Below are 20,016 nucleotides of genomic sequence, written 5' to 3'. Positions count from 1 at the left end.
CGTGGGGAGGGTGGACAGGGTAGGATGGGTTGGTAGGACGGGTATATGTCCGGGAGAGGGAGACAGTTGAAATTTCCTTGGGAGAGGATGTGGAGGGTGTGCAGGTGATGTGTGGCTGGGATGTGTAAGTAGAGGCGTGGCAACACAGTATGATTGGAAATTAGAGCGAACACAATAGGACTGTCGGAGTCCAGTTTACGGATGGTATAGGTTATTCAGAGGTGCTCAATGTGAATGGGAGGAGGTGGGAATTTGAAGTGTTGGTAGTGGATCCTAGTGCGGGAAGGTGCGTGGAAGTCGACTGAGCGATGTGCATGACATGTAATACCTTAACCGACATCGAGAACAGAATAAAAAAATCAGAGGCATTACTTTTCAGCACACCCTCGTACATTAGAAGTCACGTGTAGTCTACGAAAACATCCCTTCCGGTTCAACCATTTCAGCCTGAATCATAATATGTATTGAACTTAATCAGTTGCCATGAGCGTTTTGGAAGGAGCAATTGCGCCAAAATGTCTCGAAAGGCAGAAAAGTAATTACCTGCCTCTTATGTGATGTGCATGACATGTCATACCTCAACCGATATCGAGAACAGAATAAAAAATTCAGAGGCATTACTTTTCAGCACACCCTCGTACTTTAGAAGTCACGTGTAGTCTACGAAAACATCCATTCCAGTTCAACCATTTCAGCCGGAATCATAATATGTATTGAACTTAATCAATTGCCATGAGCGTTTTGGAAGGAGTAATTGCGCCAAGATGTCTTCAAAGGCAGAAAAGGAATTACCTGCCTTTTATCTGTAACTGCTACAAGTTGGGTCAGTATGAAAGCAGTCCAAGAGATCTCATATTAGTCTATCAATGCAGGTCGTGCTGTCCTGCCACAGGCCATTTCACACAATGTCACCACCATGCAACTGTTTTCTCTGAATTTCGAAGATTTTTTCTGCTTATGCTCATAATTACAGTTGATCGAAATAGTGGTCTCTTGCTTTTGGTTCACGTTACATGCCATGTCTGAGAAAGAGCTCTCTGTTCTTCACTTCAAACGTGATCCCGCAAAGTTCGAGTGGGGTAAAGGAGTTCAATTGCAAATATTTGATAGTGGACTATTACATACGGAACACTCCTGGCAACCAAAAGAGGTAAACTTCGATCGCTGGTGGGAGAGTACGATCTAATTTAAGTTGTGCCAGGGAAAATACAATCCCAGACCATAGTACAATGATGAGCAAAACGTAAGGACGAAATAAATTATTGCTTATTCTGTCAAGTAACATATTTCGAAGAATCTTGGACCATGTACAGAAAGTACTGCTGCAGTACAGTATATACCAGGGTTGGAACTAGTGGCAACAATTTATTCACAGCCGATACAAAAGAATTACATGTTTGCACCTGTTACTGTCCTTCAAGGTAGTCATTAGCGTTGTTTAGAACCCGTTGCCAGCGATGTGGAAGGAGTAGCATACTATTAGCAGAGCGTGTTCTGTTGATAGTGCGAATGCAGAGGTCTAAAGTTATGGTGATTCTCGTATACGGCTGTGATGGTGTTATACTAACGCATTACGTTCCTCCATGGCAGACCGTCAATGCACAGTACTACTGTTCGTTTTTGGAGCATCACCTGCGACCAACTTTGCGAAAGAAGCGGCGACACTTTCTGCACAACCCATCCATCATTTTGCACGACAATGCGCCGACACATACTGCGCAAGCTGTGGCAGTTCTGTTCGGTCGATGGGACTGGGAAGTACTGTACCATCCACCATACTCCCCGAACTTAAGTCCTTTTGATTTGATTTGACTCTGAAGATGAAGGAACCACTTCGTGGCATTCGCTTCAGAACTGTTCCAGAGATTCGACAGGCAGTAGACCGCTCCATTCGCACAATCAACAGAACAGGCTCTGCTGACGGTATACTACGCCTCCCACATCACTGGCAACGGGTTCTACACAACGCTGCTGACTACTTTGAAGGACAGTAACAGGTGCAAACACGTAACTCTGTTGTATCGGTTGTGAGTAAATAGTTGCCACTATTTAAGTTCCAGCTCTTGTACAATGAAGAGCCAAAGAAACTGGTACACGTTTCCAATATCGTGTAAGTCCCCGCAAGGACGCAGAAGTGTCGCAACACGACGTGGAATTGACTCTACTAGTTTCTGAAGTAGCTGTAGGAAACTGACACCAGTAATTCTCCACGGCTCTCCATAAATCCATAAGATTACGAGGGGTTAGAGATCTTTTCTGAACAGCACGTTGCAAGGCATCCAAGATATGCTCAATAATATTAGTGTCTGTGGAGTCTGGTGACCAGCGGAAATGTTTAAACTCAGACGAGTGTTCCTGGAGCCACGTTTTAGCAATTCTGTACATGTGGGGTATCGCATTGTCCTAATGGATTGCCCAAGTTCGTCGGTATGTACAATGGACATGAATGGATGCAGGTGAACAGACAAGATGCTTATGAACGTGTCACCTGTCAGAGTCGTATCTAGACGTATCAGGCGTCCTATATCACAGCAACTCTACATTCCCCACACATTTACAGACCTCCGCAAGTTTGAGCAGTCCCCTGCTGATATGCAGAGTTCATAGACTCATGAGGTTGTCTCCATGTCCGTACACGTCCATCCTCTCGATACAATTTGAAACAAGACTCGTCCGACCAGGTAACATGTTTCCAGTCATCAACAGTCCAATCCCAGGCAAGAGATGACAATCCCAGGCGAGACGCAAAGATTTGTGTCGTGCAGACATCAAGGGTTCGCACGCTGAAACTTGTTGATGGCTCAGCATTGAAATCTGCAGAAATTTGTGGAAGGGTTGCTGTTTTGTTACGCTGAACGGTTCCCTTTAGTCGTGTTTGGTCCTGTTCTCCCAGGATCTTTTTCCGGCCTCACCGATGTTGGAGATTTGATGTTTTACCGGGTTCCTGATATTCACGCCATACTCATGAAATGGTCGTACGGGAGAATTGCCACGCCATCGCTACCACGGAGATTCTGTGTCCCATCGCTCATGTACCGGCTATTACACCATGTGCAAACTCACTCAAATCTTGATAACCTGCCGTTGTAGCAGCATTAACCGATCTAACCACTTTGCTAGACAGTCGTTGTCTTATATAGAGGTTGCCGACCGCAGCGCCGTATTGTGCCTGTTTACATATCTCTCTATTTGAATACAGTTTCTTTGGCGCTTCGTTGCAGTACAGTACAGAACGTAACTGACAGAAAGACACAAAGAGTCGAACAGAAATGACACTTCCATTCAAAGACCATAATTACACCGCTATTTATGATGATCCTCTGGGTATTACAGAAGGCGGGACACGGTTCATACCAGGATGTGTGATGACCATGGACGAGAATCCATTCTGCGCTATGTGTTCCCATGGTGGCGACAATGTTGGTGAGGAGTCCTTGTGTTAGCGCGTTCTATTTCTGAACCAGGGTGGTTGACGGATGCTGTAAGGTCGTTGGTATATGTGGACATGCTCCAGTTCGTCTCCTCAACGCGTCCCACATGTTCTCGATGGAGTTTAACTTGTGCTCGATGGTATTTAAGTTCGAGGAACGGGCAGGTCATTCCATTCGCCGAATACCCTCTCGCTATAAGACCTCTTCCACCAGCGCTGTTCTATGCAGACGTGCTTTTCATCCACGAAAATGAAGTCACAGCCGAATACATCTCTGAAAAGACGCACGTGTAGAAAAGAGTACAGTGTCATAATAACGTTGGCCAGTGAGTGTATCGCCTTCAAAAATTTGGAGGTCGGTACCCCTATGCAACATAAGGCCTCCTCAGACGTGGACCGCCAAAGCCATAAGGTTCGACATTGTTGCTTGGTACATTACGTCCAGAACCATTTCGGGGACTGACTCTGCCCTCATCCGAGAAGAGCATGTGACCTCAATCCTCGTTGGTCTACTCCCTGTGCTCTTTGCACCATCGCCTACTGTGCAGCCAATATGTGGGTGTCACTGGAACACAACGTGCTGGTCGTCGGGCAGAGATATTAGCCCCAGCAGTCACCATGCCACTGTGGAGAGTGACATATCATGCCTTGCAATCCTCTTCACTGTGGCTGGAACTGCACCCGCTGATTGACGTGGGTTCCTTCTTGTCTATCGCACAATCGAACGGTCGTCTGCTACTGTATTTTACCATAGTTTCTGGTCTGCGCAGTGGTACCTGTGGTTCGGAACGCTGTGAGTAATACGAAACTCCCGGGCTATACTCGTCACTCTCCGTCCTTCAAGTTTCCCGATGATTCATCCCAGTGCGAGGTCATTCAGATGTTGACTACGTCCATGACGTTGTGAAGAACACCACCACCGTGCACCGTAACTTCTCACTGCCTCGGGTTATGGAGCCAGCTCCATTTGGCGGTAAGGTCACGCTGACCTCCCGCCATGTGACGTCCAGCTTTCTTTGCGCTACTGTGAGACCTCTGGCAACATGCTACCGCACTTTCATTTACTTCCACAGAGTTGTTAATGTGTCACGTTATTTTATCTACCTCGTCCTTAAGTTTTACAGTGCATTGTGTATAGGTCTAGTATCGATATGTGTATTCCTAATGATTGTTCTTGTGTTTCATTCTCTAGTCCTATCGGCAGCGTCTTTTGTACAGTTCTCCGTTCCCATCCAACAGGTTCGTGGAGGCTGGGAATGTGACAAATGGAAACCAAGTCGGAAACAGTTCTGAGGGGAATTTTTACCAGTTTCCGTGTTTACTTGATAACCAACGGAAACAGAGATCAGACCCGGGAGGAGGGCGGTTTGTGTTATGGGTTGGGACGATTGCAGCTACTGTAGTCAGGATTAGTGATGCTATTGTTACACAAAAAAACAGAAAGTTTTTAATGTGTCTTTATATTTGTTAACATCTCTCAAAGGGTACCTCCGACTTGTACTGTTGTCTACGGAGCTAGTTGTGTGCCGGGGAGTCAGTAGTAAAAGTAAGTGGTGGAGCTATAAAATCCTGGGTGTCAGTAAGTGTCACGGAGTCGTGAGAAAACTTCTGTTTTAGTTGTGGTCCTGTCTTTCTTTGGTATATAACGAGTCAAATTGTAGGTGTCACAAAAATAAATCGAATGGGGATGTGTGGTCACACGAATCAGTTAAACACGTGGAGATTACCAATGAAAATGGTCGAGCACAAGAAGATATGAAGGTCCAAATCCTGAGATAGTAGAGATAATATTACAAAAGAAAGTGCTAGCCTGTCATCCAGGAGGACGAAGAAATGTTGGGAGACCAAACAGAGAAAGACATTACGATTTAACGTTCCTTCGACGGTGAGGTCATTATTGACTAAGCACATGTCAGAATGGGAAAGAAATTGTTCTTCGACAATACATGTAGAACTAAAGCCGTAAATGTACGAAGGCATAATTCTAGGTGGAAGAATAAGTAGTTTTTGTCTGTTCTTATGTCCTGTATATATGTACTAATGCTACAATTCAACGTTTCTCGATGTTCTCATTTTCTCCATTTTGCACTCTATAATTCATTGCCAAACTTATGGAATGCTGAACGATTCGAGGTACAGAACAGGAAAGCGTCTATAAGGTGCTCAGCTATATGAAGCAACTGCAAGTGGCCTTCATGGCTTAAATCTCGAAGAGAAGAGCACACCTCGCTTCATTCGACGCAATTCGACGATGAGAGCACATGCCACAAGAAGACGAGGACTTGGACTACGACGTTTCCTCTCAGGGGCCAGTTTCCACGAAACGAAGAAAAACATCAAAAAATTAATTATAAGTGAATGGAAATACAGAACAATAATTGCTTAAAGCATGTTTTTAAAAAATGCCTCTCTTCTCAATTTTATATTGTAACTGAGGTATTTTCCATGATTCAAAGCTTAGTTTTTCTTTTTTAAACCCGTTTATTATCATCGTTTACTGTCATCGTAATTAATTAATTTTGAAGTCATAGAGCTAACGACCTAGGTATCTAGATACCTAACTAAAGTGCCCTTATATTTGAATATTTGGACGAATGTGGATGAGTTGGCTTTAAGTAATTTGACTTTACAGAAAGGTCTTAGCATGAATTTAGTGAGGGAGTGAGCTCACTTCAAAATTTGGGAACTCTTATTACGCAGAATTTAATGCTCTGCAACTTTCATCCATGACACTTCTTATTTGGAGTAGCGACTTTTGAATTACAGGCATTGGAACATAAGCGTAACTCACTTTACCACCAAGCTGGTAGAAAGTGCCGATATTTGACGATTGATTGCGGCTAAACGGCTGAACGGATTTTAACTTTTACGTAGGTCGTACTAGACGAAGTTTTATGCTCTTTCATTTTGGTATTATGGAAATTTGAGGGTGTATCGTTTTCGAGTTACAGGTGAAAAATTGGAAAGATTCAAAAAAATTCGTTGTTTTTTAGCTCTCAGTAGTTTAGCGAAAACCAGAAATCGTCACAGACTCATTTAACTCTTATCTGTGATGCCTAACGTAGATTAAAATTATTTGCAGCTGTGCATATTTATTGGTCAGTGCAGTATTCTTTGGGGTTAATATTCCTGGGTCATTGCTACATCATCTCTCATTTCTATTGCATCGTCCGTCTAATTTTTAAGATTTTTCTGTCATCTCTCATCTGTCGTTTCCGTTGTCTACCATTTGTTCACATACAGTGCTGCCTTTCATTCTCTTGTTTTTTTTTGGGGGGTGGGGGTGGGGGGGAGTTAACTACTTTTCAAATCTTTACGCGCTTATTATCTGTAGTTGGGTTACCTATGTTTCCTCAAAAACTGATATAAGTCTTGACCTCTGTATTTATTAATTTTGTACTACCTGCACGTTTCGCCCTTCCGCCATCCTCAGAGGCTCAAAATATCTATAGCACATTATCAGTCTTACCCTCTGAGTCTGCAGTCAAAGGTCATCAAATAATTTAGACGAGATACTTGTTACAAGCGTAACATCAGGTGTTCCCCAGGGCAGCTTAATACGTCCGCTGCTTTTTACGATTTACATAAATGATCTGGTTGATGGTATTGACAGCGGCATTAAATTGTTTGCCGATGAGGCTGTAGACTACAGGAAAGTAGTATCACACGAAAGTTGTGAACAAATCAATGAGGGGATTTGTATAAAACAAATGCACGGTGTAATGACTGGCAGTTATCTCTCAATATTAGTAAGTGTAACCTACTGCGTATAACAAAGCGAAAATCCCCATCAATGTCCAAGTCCAAAATAAATGCGTCACTGGAAGCAGTAACATCCGTCAAGTACCTGGGTGTGGCTATTCTTAATGATCTCAAATGTAACCATCAGATTACACTAGTAAGGGGTAAGGCGAACTCTAAATTGCGTTTGAATGGTGGAATCCTGAAGCGGTGCAGTTCTTCAACAAAGGAAATTGCTTACAATACTTTAGTTCGTCCAGTCTTAGAGCATTGCTTGTCCGTATGGACCCTTACCAGTTTGGTCTGATTGAAGAGATTGAGAAGGCCCATAGAAGAGCAGCAAAATTCGTGACTGGTACATTTAGCCATCGCGAGAGCGTTACAAATCTCATAGAAAGTTTGAAGTGGGCCGCTCCTGCAGATAGACGACGCGCTAAACAGAAGGGGCTGCTCACTAAATTCCAAAATCCGATCTTCGCCGAGAATGTAGAGCATATATTTTTACCAACAACTTTCAAATCGCGCAATGATCACCATTCAAATTAGAGCTAGTACTGAGGCGTTCAGACAATCGTTTCCCCCGCGCGATCCGCGAGTGGAACAGAGGGGGGGAAATATGACTGACGCGAATAGTGCCCTCCGCCACACACCCCTTGGTGGCTAGCTGAGTATATACGTAGATGTCGATATCCGTGTTTGACAAATTCAGTTTCGTTTTACCAAAGAATGTGTCGTAGATATCTATAAGCTTATGAGAACGGCCTAAGACCGAACCGCTTAAGGAAGTGTCTAATAAATACAGTGGTCAAGACTAATATCAGTTATTGAGTGCTTTAAAACATAGCCGCAACGTCTCACAAAGCATTTATGCATTTTGCAATCTGAGTGTATTTCGCAGCTGTAATGCTTCGTAAATTGTACTAATTCTTTCCGTTGATGTTCATTAAATTTTCTTCTTTTTGATAACTTTGAAGTGAATTACTTTATAAAGCACGCTAATCACATCGTAAGATATAATTTTTCATGTCTTCTTTCGGAAAGTCTCATTTATTAGAAAATAATGCATTGATCTACATCTGTTCGGACGTTTCTTTCTTTACTTTGGGGCACAAAATTTTACCTTCTGTTTCTTCTTTTTCTTCTCTATCTCTCGGTGTTCCTATTTTACCGAAGATCATGGGACGTCGCTGGTTTTAGGTTCAGAATTGGTATTTTTCTATGGATGAAATTCCTATAGATTACGTTTCTTTAACGTAACACACGAGTGAGAGAGATTGTGAATCCTTTGTCTGCAAACAGTAATGCTTTCCTTGAGCGTGCTTCCGTGTTGCCTGCATATTGTGTTCGCTAGTTGGATAAGAAGGACCCGTTCAGTTTGTCTATACTTTTGTGCAAAGAGTACGTGGAGCACCCAAACCGGGCAGTTACATGTGCAAAGGCCGTCCTAATCACCTACTGATCAAGCTAGCTCGATACGCGAAGCGCTGTAAGAGCTGACTGACAAACTGCTATAACGAATTTATTTCTTTCTATGGTTTGCTACTTTCTGAATGACCACCTTTCTTTCCGCCTATTGGGTCTTCTTTGTGTTAGTTTGTCACTATTACTACATAGACTATTGCTTTTCATTTTATGTATATAGACTGAAGCGGAGAGTGAAAGCTTGTACCAAGGGCTGGAATCCAACCCAGGTCTCCTGCTTAACAGGCAGGTGCATTAGCCACTAAGCCATCTTGGCACAGCGGTTTACACAACTACACAGATTACCCTGGCACACCTCCCACTTTTATTCAAATTCTCAGCGGCACCCCAGTTTTCTTTAAATTACTCAGGGTAATCCGTGCATCTGTGTGAACTGCTGCGACAACGTGCTTTGTGGCTAATGCACCTGTCTATTAAGCAGGAGACCGGGGTTAGATTTCCTACCTTGATACAAATTTTCAATCGCCGCTTCACTCTAGGTAGATAAAATTATGTCTATAAGAGACCAGTGATGTCTGTAAAAATGTGTCATTTCATTGTTATACTATTGTATTTCATTCCATCTTCGATGATCAAATGTTGAATGTAATTAGCCTTTTCTTCTATAATGCGTGTGAGACTGATCATATTTTAATTATGATATTTAGTAAAGCAGTCATCAGTCCGAAGACTGATTTGAACACCACGGTGCGTTACTTGGCACGGTTCTGTTGGACGTGGTACCATATGCCGTTGCTTTCTTCCGAACTTTGATTTACCCAGCCAGCTATAGGAGGACCTGCAGATCTTTAGTATGGCCCTTTGTCCAGGTATTTTGGCTTTCCATCGCTTCTTATAACTCTTCCTCGCTCTCTCCAGTCCATAAATTCATTGGCGAATTTCTGTGCTTAGTGCATCGTCGGATCGCTGAATATATATCTGGCGTTAGACGTAAACGATAAACTTGAAACTTCTGAAATATAATGCTATCTTCTACTGCAGAAAGAAGAAGTAAAACTGAATCTGATATTTCGTCTTTAAGACATTGCTCAAATGTGTAATTGTTTTGGAGATGTGATAAAGAAGTAATGGAACGCTCGCTCTCATGGAAAAGACAGTAAAATATAAGTTCAGTGCAGTCTGGCATATTTGCAATAAAATGAAATACATTTGACCTCATTCTAAAAAAATTGCAATATCTTAAGTGCGTAAAAAAATGGTAGGCACGGAATGTGTAAAAAAAAACAAAAAAAATCTGCTTGGCCTTTTCTCACCTTATATTACAAATAGTAATTTTTGGAAGTAAAATATCTTCTCAAAAAAAGGTAGGTAACATAAAATTCTAGTAGAAACTTAAAATTTTCTACTTTAAATTAAACAATATGAATTCTTGTTCACGTTGGGATTATATAAAAACCAACCAACAGTCCTAAGTCGTAGCATACTGCCATGTGTTAGTGCGTATTTCTTTTTTATTTATCCTCGAATGCTGCACTGCGGTTCCTTTTTATACAGGGTGTTTGGTAATTCTCGTTACAAACTTCCAGAAATTGTAGAGGGAACTGAGCACATAATATTCTGAATAGGAACCCACGTCCGGAAACTTACCGCTTGCGTGCTACGGCCGTTTGCAACAGGGTAGTCACGATGAGGATGGTTACATTGACGTGATGTCATGTGATGTCCATTCTAGCTCTCTGACCTGGTTCGACCGTTATTCACGTGTCTTAAAGTGTTATAGCAACATTGTAAAGTACACGTTTGCAGAATACTTCGACATGATTCTTGTGAATAGCGAAGCTCACCGTAATGGAAGAGAAGCTAGTAGCCTTTATCACGATAGTTCTCCATAACGTCTGACTCCCTCGCATACCATTTTAGCGCCCAGCCGTTGTGGCCGAGCGGTTCTAGGCGCTTCAGTCTGAAACCGCGCCGCTGCTGCGGTCGCAGGTTCGAATTCTGCCTCGGGCATGGCTGTGTGTGATGTGCTTAGGTTAGTTGGGTTTCAGTAGTTCGAAGTCTAGAGGAATGATGACCTCAGATGTTAAGTCCCATAGTGCTTAGAGCCATTTGAACTATTTTAGCCACAACAACGCAACGGTACCTTCTCCGTCAGCAGGTGTGACTGTTACGCTCCAAGGAGACGCCCCACACCCGAATTGGAAGAGGCCGTACTACATCACGTTGAAGAGAACCATCAACGAGTACACGAGTAATTTCTTTGCCTATTAATGAGTGGATCTGTATAATCAGGTCTATTCAGTTACCGACACGTTTTTAAACTGTTGCAACCCGGAAACGGTAAGTTTCCAGACATGTGTTCCAATTCATGTTATGATCTACTCACTCCAGTCTTCAACGGGAATTTCCGAACGCCCTGTATAACTCAAGGTGTGTTCATTTATCCATGTTACTGCGTTATTCTTCATTTGTGGGTATCTCAATCTCTGACGATGAAGAAGATCTTATATAATGACGCAATTGGGAGCTGTGCCATCTATTATCGGTATTGTGTGGAGGACGTATCTAAATATGGCCATGTGTTGCCGCATGTCAATCTATGAATTACGGTATCTCTGAGGCAGCGAGCCATATTGCATGCATTGTATTTAGAAAGGGCCCACATTCTTGCAGGAGTACGGATCATAATTAGGAAAAACTGCTATAAACGTATGTCTGGAAACAAATTCTTGCTTAGATACATACTATTCTGTCGTATGACAGCCATGGCTGTTTCGATACTACACAAGATACTCAACGTAGCCACAATACGTTCTTACACATTCCTCACTCTGTTCTCTCAAAGGACCAAGAACTGGTTTCAACACATGTCGTTGTCTCTGGCTTTTGACGAACATAGGAAACACAATACTGTACCGTGTCAGTGGGTGTGGAGCACACCAAAGCCTTTAAATTCCCCCAAGACAGAACTCTTAGATATTAGATTGTCTTCCTATAAAGGCAGTGTTACCAAACAAAGCGCGTAATCGGATTCTCAGAAAATAGTTATCAACAATAGCTATTAACTGGCGTGTTTATTGTATGGTTTAACTAATTACGAACGTTAGAATGTGGAATCAGGAGGAATTCATCATCTGTGGGATAAACATAGAATATATAACCAAATTTATGTCAAGGAAACAGCCGAAATCCTGCCATAAAAAAATAATAAGATAAACAAAGGAAAGAGAAGAGTTCGATGTTGGAAGACCAGAATTTATTGTCCTGCTGGCATCGAGGACATTAGACGTCGCACAGACATTGGAACAACAGTTGGTAAAGAGTAAGTCTATGACTCATTCTGAAGAAGCCTTCATAGCAATCACTTGAAGTACCTGAGGGAATAAAAGATCATTCATTCCAGGATGACTGAGAGGGTATTTGAATTCAGCTCTGTGAGAATGATGCGAGGGTTGCCCAGAAAGTAATGCACCGCATGTGTTTCTCAGCCGAAAATACTGCTGCAAATGGGAAACGTTACGTATCTATTATTTGCAGTCTCCTGAGTGAACGCATCAATTTTCCGTCACTTCCGATAGAGAGCGTAGCTACAGGATAGTTTCAAAACGGCGTCTGTAGGTCATGTGCGTTACAAGCAACGTGCCGTCATTGAACATCTCACTGCAGAGAAAGAAACTGTGGGGATTATTCACAAACGCTTGTGCAAAGTCCATGGAGCATCTGCCGTCGACAGGGGTACAGTTAGTCTCTGGGCATGGAGGGTGAGGTAATCAGAAGGAGGTTCGGCGGAGTTCGACGATTTGCAGCGGTCGGGGAGACCTTCCACGGCTTTCACACCTGAAAAAAAAAAAAAAAATGGTTCAAATGGCTCTGAGCACTATGCGACTTAACTTCTGAGGTCATCAGTCGCCTAGAACTTGGAACTAATTAAATCTAACCAACCTAAGGACATCACACACATCCATGCCCGAGGCAGGATTCGAACCTGCGACCGTAGCGGTCGCCGGGCTCCAGACTGTAGCGCCTAGAACCGCAAGGCCACTCCGGCCGGCTTTCATACCTGACACACCTGACCTAACCTCCTCGGACTTTCACTTATTCGGGCCATTAAAAGATGCCATTCGTGTAAAACATTTTGAGGACGATGAGGAGGTGGTTCACACAGTGAAGCACTGGATCCGCCACCAGGACAAGGGATACACGCCGCTGTTTCGCCCCGGAGGAATGTCTAATTCTCATCGTGTTCAATTAAGAATTGTTGAAGAAAAAAATGCGGTGCATTACTCACTCGGCAGCCCTCGTAGTACACCGTCTTAGTCGTTGTGCTAGTTGTCTCGAAAAACATTATACGAATAGTTTAATGTGAAACATTTCCATTAAACTCTTGTTTTTTTGTATTACATTCCGATGGAATTAATTAGGTACACGAGACAATACCGACATTAATTGAATACGATTTTAGCTCCATGACTATGAAAAATATAAACATTAGTTGTTGAATGACATAGGTCTCAGTTTTCTTAAATTCCGTCACGTGCAAAAATTGACAAAGATTTAGTTCAGTAATGTGATAAGAATGAGGATAAAAAATTTGATTACTCACGTTGCACTGGCCTTTGCCAGTTGCTCCTGCGCAAATGTTGTTTTCCCGCAAAACTCCGTAGTTGTCGTACGCCGCTTTACAGTCCTCGTCCGACCATACTGGAATGTCAACCTTCCGCAGTTTATCTACGGTAGACGATGACGACGTCTGAAACACAAATCACAATAAACACCTCACCGCACTGAGCACTGTCTCACAGCATCCACAGACGTATGCTAAACTGCCTAAGGACAGCCGTTCAGAAATCTTAGTTCTTTTTCAGAGGGACACTTTCCCCTAAAACGACAATTCGTTCTTCAGCGCAGTTTCCTTTCTCTGTCTTTACAGTAATGTGGTACCTTATACCTACTGAGTTGCTACTTTTATCAATTTTGGATGTTTGGAAGTACCAGTATACTACAGCTTGAATCGAATATGATTACACAGCAGCTTTTCTTCTTCCAACATTTGCATTTAGTGTTTTGGACCGGACCGTGACACGAATCTGCCACAAAAGTGTTTGAAGATACAGAGGTGTGGTTTGGGAAACGTTGTTGAAGCTCTAAGTGCGATCGTTCATGCAGCTTCAGCCGCACCTCGCCCCTTCCCAGTCTCCCCTCCTCCGCTCTCCACACAACGTCAGTATTGATCCGGATAAAAATCCCAGTCTCGCACATGTTTTCAGCTTTTCTCATACAGTTACTAACTACATCATCGCTCATTCCGCAAACAGAGTTTGGCGTTCTTCTCTTTGTGACTTAAATTTACAATGCTGCTGAGTTCTCAAATATCAACTCAGACCATGTGGTTAATAAGCTCCATGGACAAAATATTAGTCACCTGCTTAAGGAAAAGTTTACTATCTTTTGGTTCTAAAAATCGATTTTTTTAAATTGCATTTTTGGATCCATAAAAGTGTTTAGGATCCACCCCTGAAACGGTTTTTCCCAATACGGAATGGAAATGTTTGTTATTCGCGGTTGAACAAAAAACTCCACCTGCCTGAAATCGACTTTTTTCACGCACCAGATTGCTTCTTTCGGAGGACGAGTTATTGTACCGGTGCTTCGGAGGAAACACACAAAATTCAAATGAAAATTTGAACGCGTGTGTTTGGAAGTTAGCCCCCAAGCATTTGCATTCTGGTGCGAAGACTGTGGAGATTGCGACTTTCCTGTCAGTGAGCAGCTTCAACGGAGGGTATTCAGCAATTCTGAATACCATGACAAGGATGGACGTCACCCTGGTACGCAATTCGCCAAGCATTCGGACGACCACCGGAGCGACCGAAAACCTCTTCTCACCGGCCGTAAGAGCGGCTCTGGAGCAGCGCAGGATGGCCCAGATCGTGCAGAACGCCCTCTACGAGGAAGGACTAGTTTATGGACCCGGAATATCAGATTGAACGTAAGTTGCATGATATTGCATTTATGTGTAGCCAAAACTTCAAACGCGTTTTTCTCGAAATGACTTTTTTTATCGCGCGGTATGGTAACTTCTAACCTACTTAGCCGATTTGCACTATTCTTTGTTTCCGACCAACCTAACTGAATTGTCTAGGACTTGTACCACTTTTATTCCGATCCATCAACTATAAATATTTTTACTTGGCCGACGAAGTCGAGAAATCGATGTAAAAACCCTTTTTTTTTTCAAATGGCCGCCATTTTGTTTCCTATGGTCCTAATAACATAAGCGAGGTACAACTCCTAAAGGACTTTATGTACTTCGCTAACGTCAACTCAATTTTGATTTCAGTCCAGCCGGCTGACCTGTGACATACCGCGGGTGGATGTCTACATCGAAATTTTGTTTCGTTCCGACGGCACCTCCGCCTTTGTTCTTCAACATTTCCGGTCGAAAAAGTTCCGGTTTGTAGAGGAGATATCAATAAACATTTTGACCAAATTTAACATTGATATCTATAGCACATCCAGAGAAAAAATTCTCGAAGAACATGCTTTTTTCGGGCCAAAGATAGTATACCTCCTCTTAAGAGAGTTCTCTGGCCGCTTAGGGTTCATGTAAATGCTTTGGAACCGGTACCAGGTGACTATGGAACCCTGCACTGCAGACGTGAGTCACGGCAGTGAAGTGGTATGGTTTGTGCCACATGGTTGTATGGAACCAGTGCAGTAAATTGGGTCGGCTTATAGACGTCACTGGATGGCAGAAGGCAGCTACCGTGTTAGGACGTGCTATAGTAGAACAATGTGTATCTACAAGGGTCTTATACAGCCTTATAGACACTAAGATAATGCTATATATGCCGGCCGGAGTGGCCAAGCGGTTCAAGGCGCTACAGTCTGGAACCGCGCGACCGCTACGGTCTCAGGTTCGAATCCTGCCTCGGGCATGGATGTTTGTGATGTCCTTAGGTTAGTTAGGTTTAAGTAGTTCTAAGTTCTAGGGGACTCATGACATCAGCAGTTAAGTCCCATAGTGCTCAGAGCAACTTTTTAATGCTATAAATATTTGCAGAATGTATCAAATCTAACCATACGATAATGCAATGCCTAGCATGTCCGAAGGAACAGGCACTGCGTCAACGACAGCCGTTACGAATTACATACAAGAGCTGTATTCGCAGTTGCGAATACGGACAACCATCAGCTGTACAATGGAAAGATGACAAGGTAAATTTGTGCTGGACCGGGATTCGATCCCAGATTTCCCACTTGTCGCGGGCGGTCACCTTACCATTTTATTTTTACCTCGTTTTGTTCGTTGTTATTCGTAGCAATTGCTCGGAACGGACGTCCCCATGACACCAGTTAAAGTTCATTGTTAATCCATGTACTCAGTTTTTTTATTAGAGGAGGCAGCTAACCCTCTGACCGAACACGCTGAGCTCCCGAGCAGGCTGTCGTAGCACGCTTCACTGGCACACCCAAACTTCCATATGTTGTCAGCTATGTGTCTACAACCCGCACTCGTACATCCATTGTGTATATTCCCGTACAGAGGGGATATTGTAATTGAAAGTCGCTTGCCCGGTGTCAGCGGGTAAATGCGATATTGCTGCGTCTGTGTTGTTCAGTAGTACGACGCAATACGATGGATAACCATCGGATATATAATGGAATGACCGGAATGAAAATCTTTGTCTGAAGGAAGACTGCATAGCACTTCTGCGCCACACAGGCACTCCAATATCGTATTTTCTCCGCCGACACCGGCCAAGCGACTCTCAGTCAAAATATTACCAATGTGCAGGAATTTACATAATCTAGGTACGAGTGCAGGTAGTAGAGAACATCGTTAACGACATGTGGAAATTTGGGTCTGGCCATGAAGCATTCTCGGATAGGCTACTGGTAAGGCGACCGCCCGCGATATGCTGGAAATGCTGTTCGATTACCGGTTCAGTACGAAATTTCACTATAGTAAGGCCGGCCGCAGTGGCCGAGCGGTTCTAGGCGCTTCAGTCTGGAACCGCGCGACCGCTACGGGCGCAGGTTCGAATCCTGACACGGGCATGGATGTGTGTGATGTCCTTAGGTTAGTTAGTTCTAGGGGATTGGTGACCTCAGATGTTAAGTCCCATAGTGCTCACAAGGGAACCTCCCCATCGCATCCCCCTTAGATTTAGTTATAATTTGGCACAGTGGATAGGCCTTGAAAAACTGAACACAGATCACTCGAGAAAACAGGAAGAAATTGTGTGGAACTATGAAAAAATAAGCAAAATATACAAACTGGGTAGTCCATGGGCAACATAGGCAACATCAAGGATGATGTGGGCACAGGAGCGCAGTGGTTCCGTGGTTAGCGTGAGCAGCTGCGGAACAAGGGATCATTGGTTCAAGTCTTCCCTCCAGTAAAAAGTTTAAATTTTTATTTTCAGACAATTATCAGAGTTCAGGCACTCGCACATAATCAATTTCGCTCTCCAAAATTCCAGGACGTGTTCAGATTTGCTTGGACATATGCAGGATTTGACGGTCTACACACGGAAAAATTTGAAAACGTTAAAACCATATGTTTTGACAGAGCACAGAGAAAACTGTGCGACTGTGAAACTGTTGTATTCATTTGTTGCAGTTTATGTGACACACTCTTATGTTTTCATCACTTTTTTGGGAGTGATTATCACATCCACAAGAAAACCTAAATCGGGCAAGGTAGAAGAATCTTTTTACCCATTCGCCAAGTGTGCAAGCTAGGTGGGTCGACAACATATTCCTGTCATGTGACGCACATGCCGTCGCCAGTGTCGCATAGAATATATCAGACGTGTTTTCCTCGATCAAACGTTTTCGGTTCTCATTGGAGAGGCACGTCCTCTCGTCTACTAATCGCACGGTTTTGCGGTGCGGTCGCAAATCACAGACACTAAACTTATTACAGTAAACAGAGACGTCAATGAACGAACGGGCAGAACATAACTTTGCAAAAATAAAGTAAGTAGGCTTTTCGCTCGAGGGTAGACTTGAACCAAGTACCTCTCACTCCGCAGCTGCTCACGCTAACCACGGGACCACTGCGCTCCTGTGCCCACATCATCCTTGATGTTGCCTATGTATCCCATGGACTACTCAGTTTGTATATTTTGCTTATTTTTTCATAGTTCCACACAACATCTTCCTGTTTTCTCGAGTGATCTGTGTTCAGTTTTTCAAGGCCTATCCACTGTGCCAAATTATAACTAAATCTGAGGGGGTGCGATGGGGAGGTTCCCTTGTCAGAGCCATTTGAATTTTCATTATAGTAATCTATTATACAGCTGATGGTTGTCCATATTTGCAACTGCGGATACATTTCTTGTATTATATAAAATCTGGATAATCGTTTGGATTTCATTCGAAAGACAATCGAGAAATCATAGTCAGCTTCCGGAAAGACTCTCTTTTTAGCGCGCCTTCTGTCAGAAAGTTGCCATATTCTTATCTGCGTACCACATAGGTTAGTAACATATTTTTGAAAGATATGATGCTTTTATTTAATATTATCATGTTTCCATATCTTAACATTGATCTTTAAACACTTTTGCAGATTTTTTGTAACGGTGAGTGACGAATTGAGCTGGATGTTACTGATCGGGCGCTATTGCAGCCGTCTTAAATGCATATAGCTTCGTCAATACAGGAACCTGCCTGCGTTTTTTCTAAGTTCTTCCCACGGAGACTGATACCTATTAAAGAATCACGGGCTTTCAAAGCCCATACAATCATTCAAATAGCGATATTTCTTGTCACGGTCCTTCAAGATGCTGTTGGCAACGAGCTAGTGATCACTGGTTATGTCGGTTTCTTCCTTGGCTCAGATCACTAAGATAATTCCGTTTTCTGTTCTTGCCAGTAATGTGTTACAAATAACGTCAAATATTCAGTCAGAGAGAAGGAAGAAATATAGTGCCCATGATCGTACCGTGAACGAAGTTTCTCAATTTGTTAGTGTATCAAACACTACTTCGTTGTGTCTACAAGGAATAGTGTACCACTCGTAGCCACGTAACATGGCGTAACAGAGATGGGCGTAAGGAAATCCTAAGCGACAGGGACAAGAGACTAGTGTCAGACATTGTCATTGAGGATCGGTTTCAAACTTGACACGAATTGCTACTGCCAGTGAATTCAGGTTAAACTTAACCTTTGCCCGAGAGAACGCTGCGAAGGGAACTACATGCAGTAGTCATTTGGAGTCGAGTACCTCGAAAACGATCAGCCATTCAAGAGGCACAGAAAGCTGTACTTCTTTAGTGAGCCACGCAACACAGAAAGTGGACGGTGTCAGGTTAGGACGTATAGTGCCGTCTGACCAGTCACTACTTTCCCTCTTTTCTACAGATACAAGGCTTCGAGTGCACCTACGTCCCAATGAGGCGTTTAAAGCGCAGCGAGTGGAAGGTGTAGTTCAGGCCAGAGGTGGTTCTGTGTTTTGTGGGTGTTTTTTGTACCATGTCTTGGGGCCACTGAGTTAGATTGCTGAGAACATGAACCAGCCTGTTTATGGCAACGTTTTCGTTCATCGAGGATTGCCTTTTCTTCTACATCTTTATGAGCGTTATGCTGTGGAGAGAGTCGTCTTCCACGATGACAAACATCGAGCTTCGCAGGTCTGCAGGCTTAATTTTTCTGCTTTGCTGAATACTCAGGCACACTACAGCGCCTCGATTGGCAAAGCACCCGAACTGAAACCTGTTGGAACTGTTTGGAGCTGTTTGAAACAGCTAGCGAAACTTAGCTGTCGACATCCTCACACTCTGGTAGCTCTACCTGATATCATCATCAGTGAGTGCTCTCAGATATGGCATACATGAAGAGACTTGTGGTCCACTTTCCTCACCGAGTTGAGGGAATTATCCGGGTGAGACGTGGAGCCACACTGTTTTCCTACGATGTCTCATAAAGGAGAGGTACATACGTTTTACTTTCCAGTAAAGCCAAGGTAAATACGCGTTACAATTATAAAATGCGTTCCCATAATCCATTACTTTCTAACTGAAAATTTTATTGAGAAATATTGCATGAATTGTGCATTTTTGTTCATTATACTCTTCATCTAAATGAATATAACCATTAAAGAAGTAGTAGATTATAAATACAAATTAAATTTGTGTGAAATACAAAAATTCAGCATTGCTAATCGCAAAAGAAGCAATGATCATACAAACTATTCAGACTTTAGTATGTACTCTCAACTGAAGAAATTGTTTCTAGTTCAGAAGCTACTGAAACAAACTAAAGTAAAAATAATCAGTAATTAATCTTTTTGGATACCAGTTTCAAATAATTAAATCTAAAATATCTGTAAACTGATGTTAAATGAAATTGGACAAAGCTACGATTATGGATAAGTAAGTGATTTAATTATTTTTGAATATTTTAATCCAATCTCT

The 20,016-nt window shown here is 42.8% G+C and overlaps 1 protein-coding gene across 1 annotated transcript in view; it reads right to left on the bottom strand.

The window, feature by feature from the left end:
* LOC124613464 (brachyurin-like) overlaps nt 1-20,016 on the bottom strand; it is a 126,085-nt gene that overhangs the window by 37,887 nt on the left and 68,182 nt on the right. The window contains exon 6 of the mRNA XM_047142170.1: nt 13,197-13,343. Coding sequence (XP_046998126.1) covers nt 13,197-13,343 — 147 coding nt within the window. The remainder of the gene's footprint in view (nt 1-13,196; nt 13,344-20,016) is intronic.

This window comes from Schistocerca americana, chromosome 4 (assembly GCF_021461395.2).
Source record: "Schistocerca americana isolate TAMUIC-IGC-003095 chromosome 4, iqSchAmer2.1, whole genome shotgun sequence".
In the NCBI taxonomy this organism is placed as follows: Eukaryota; Metazoa; Arthropoda; class Insecta; order Orthoptera; family Acrididae; genus Schistocerca; species Schistocerca americana.
This window is presented reverse-complemented; position numbering and strand designations above follow the sequence as displayed.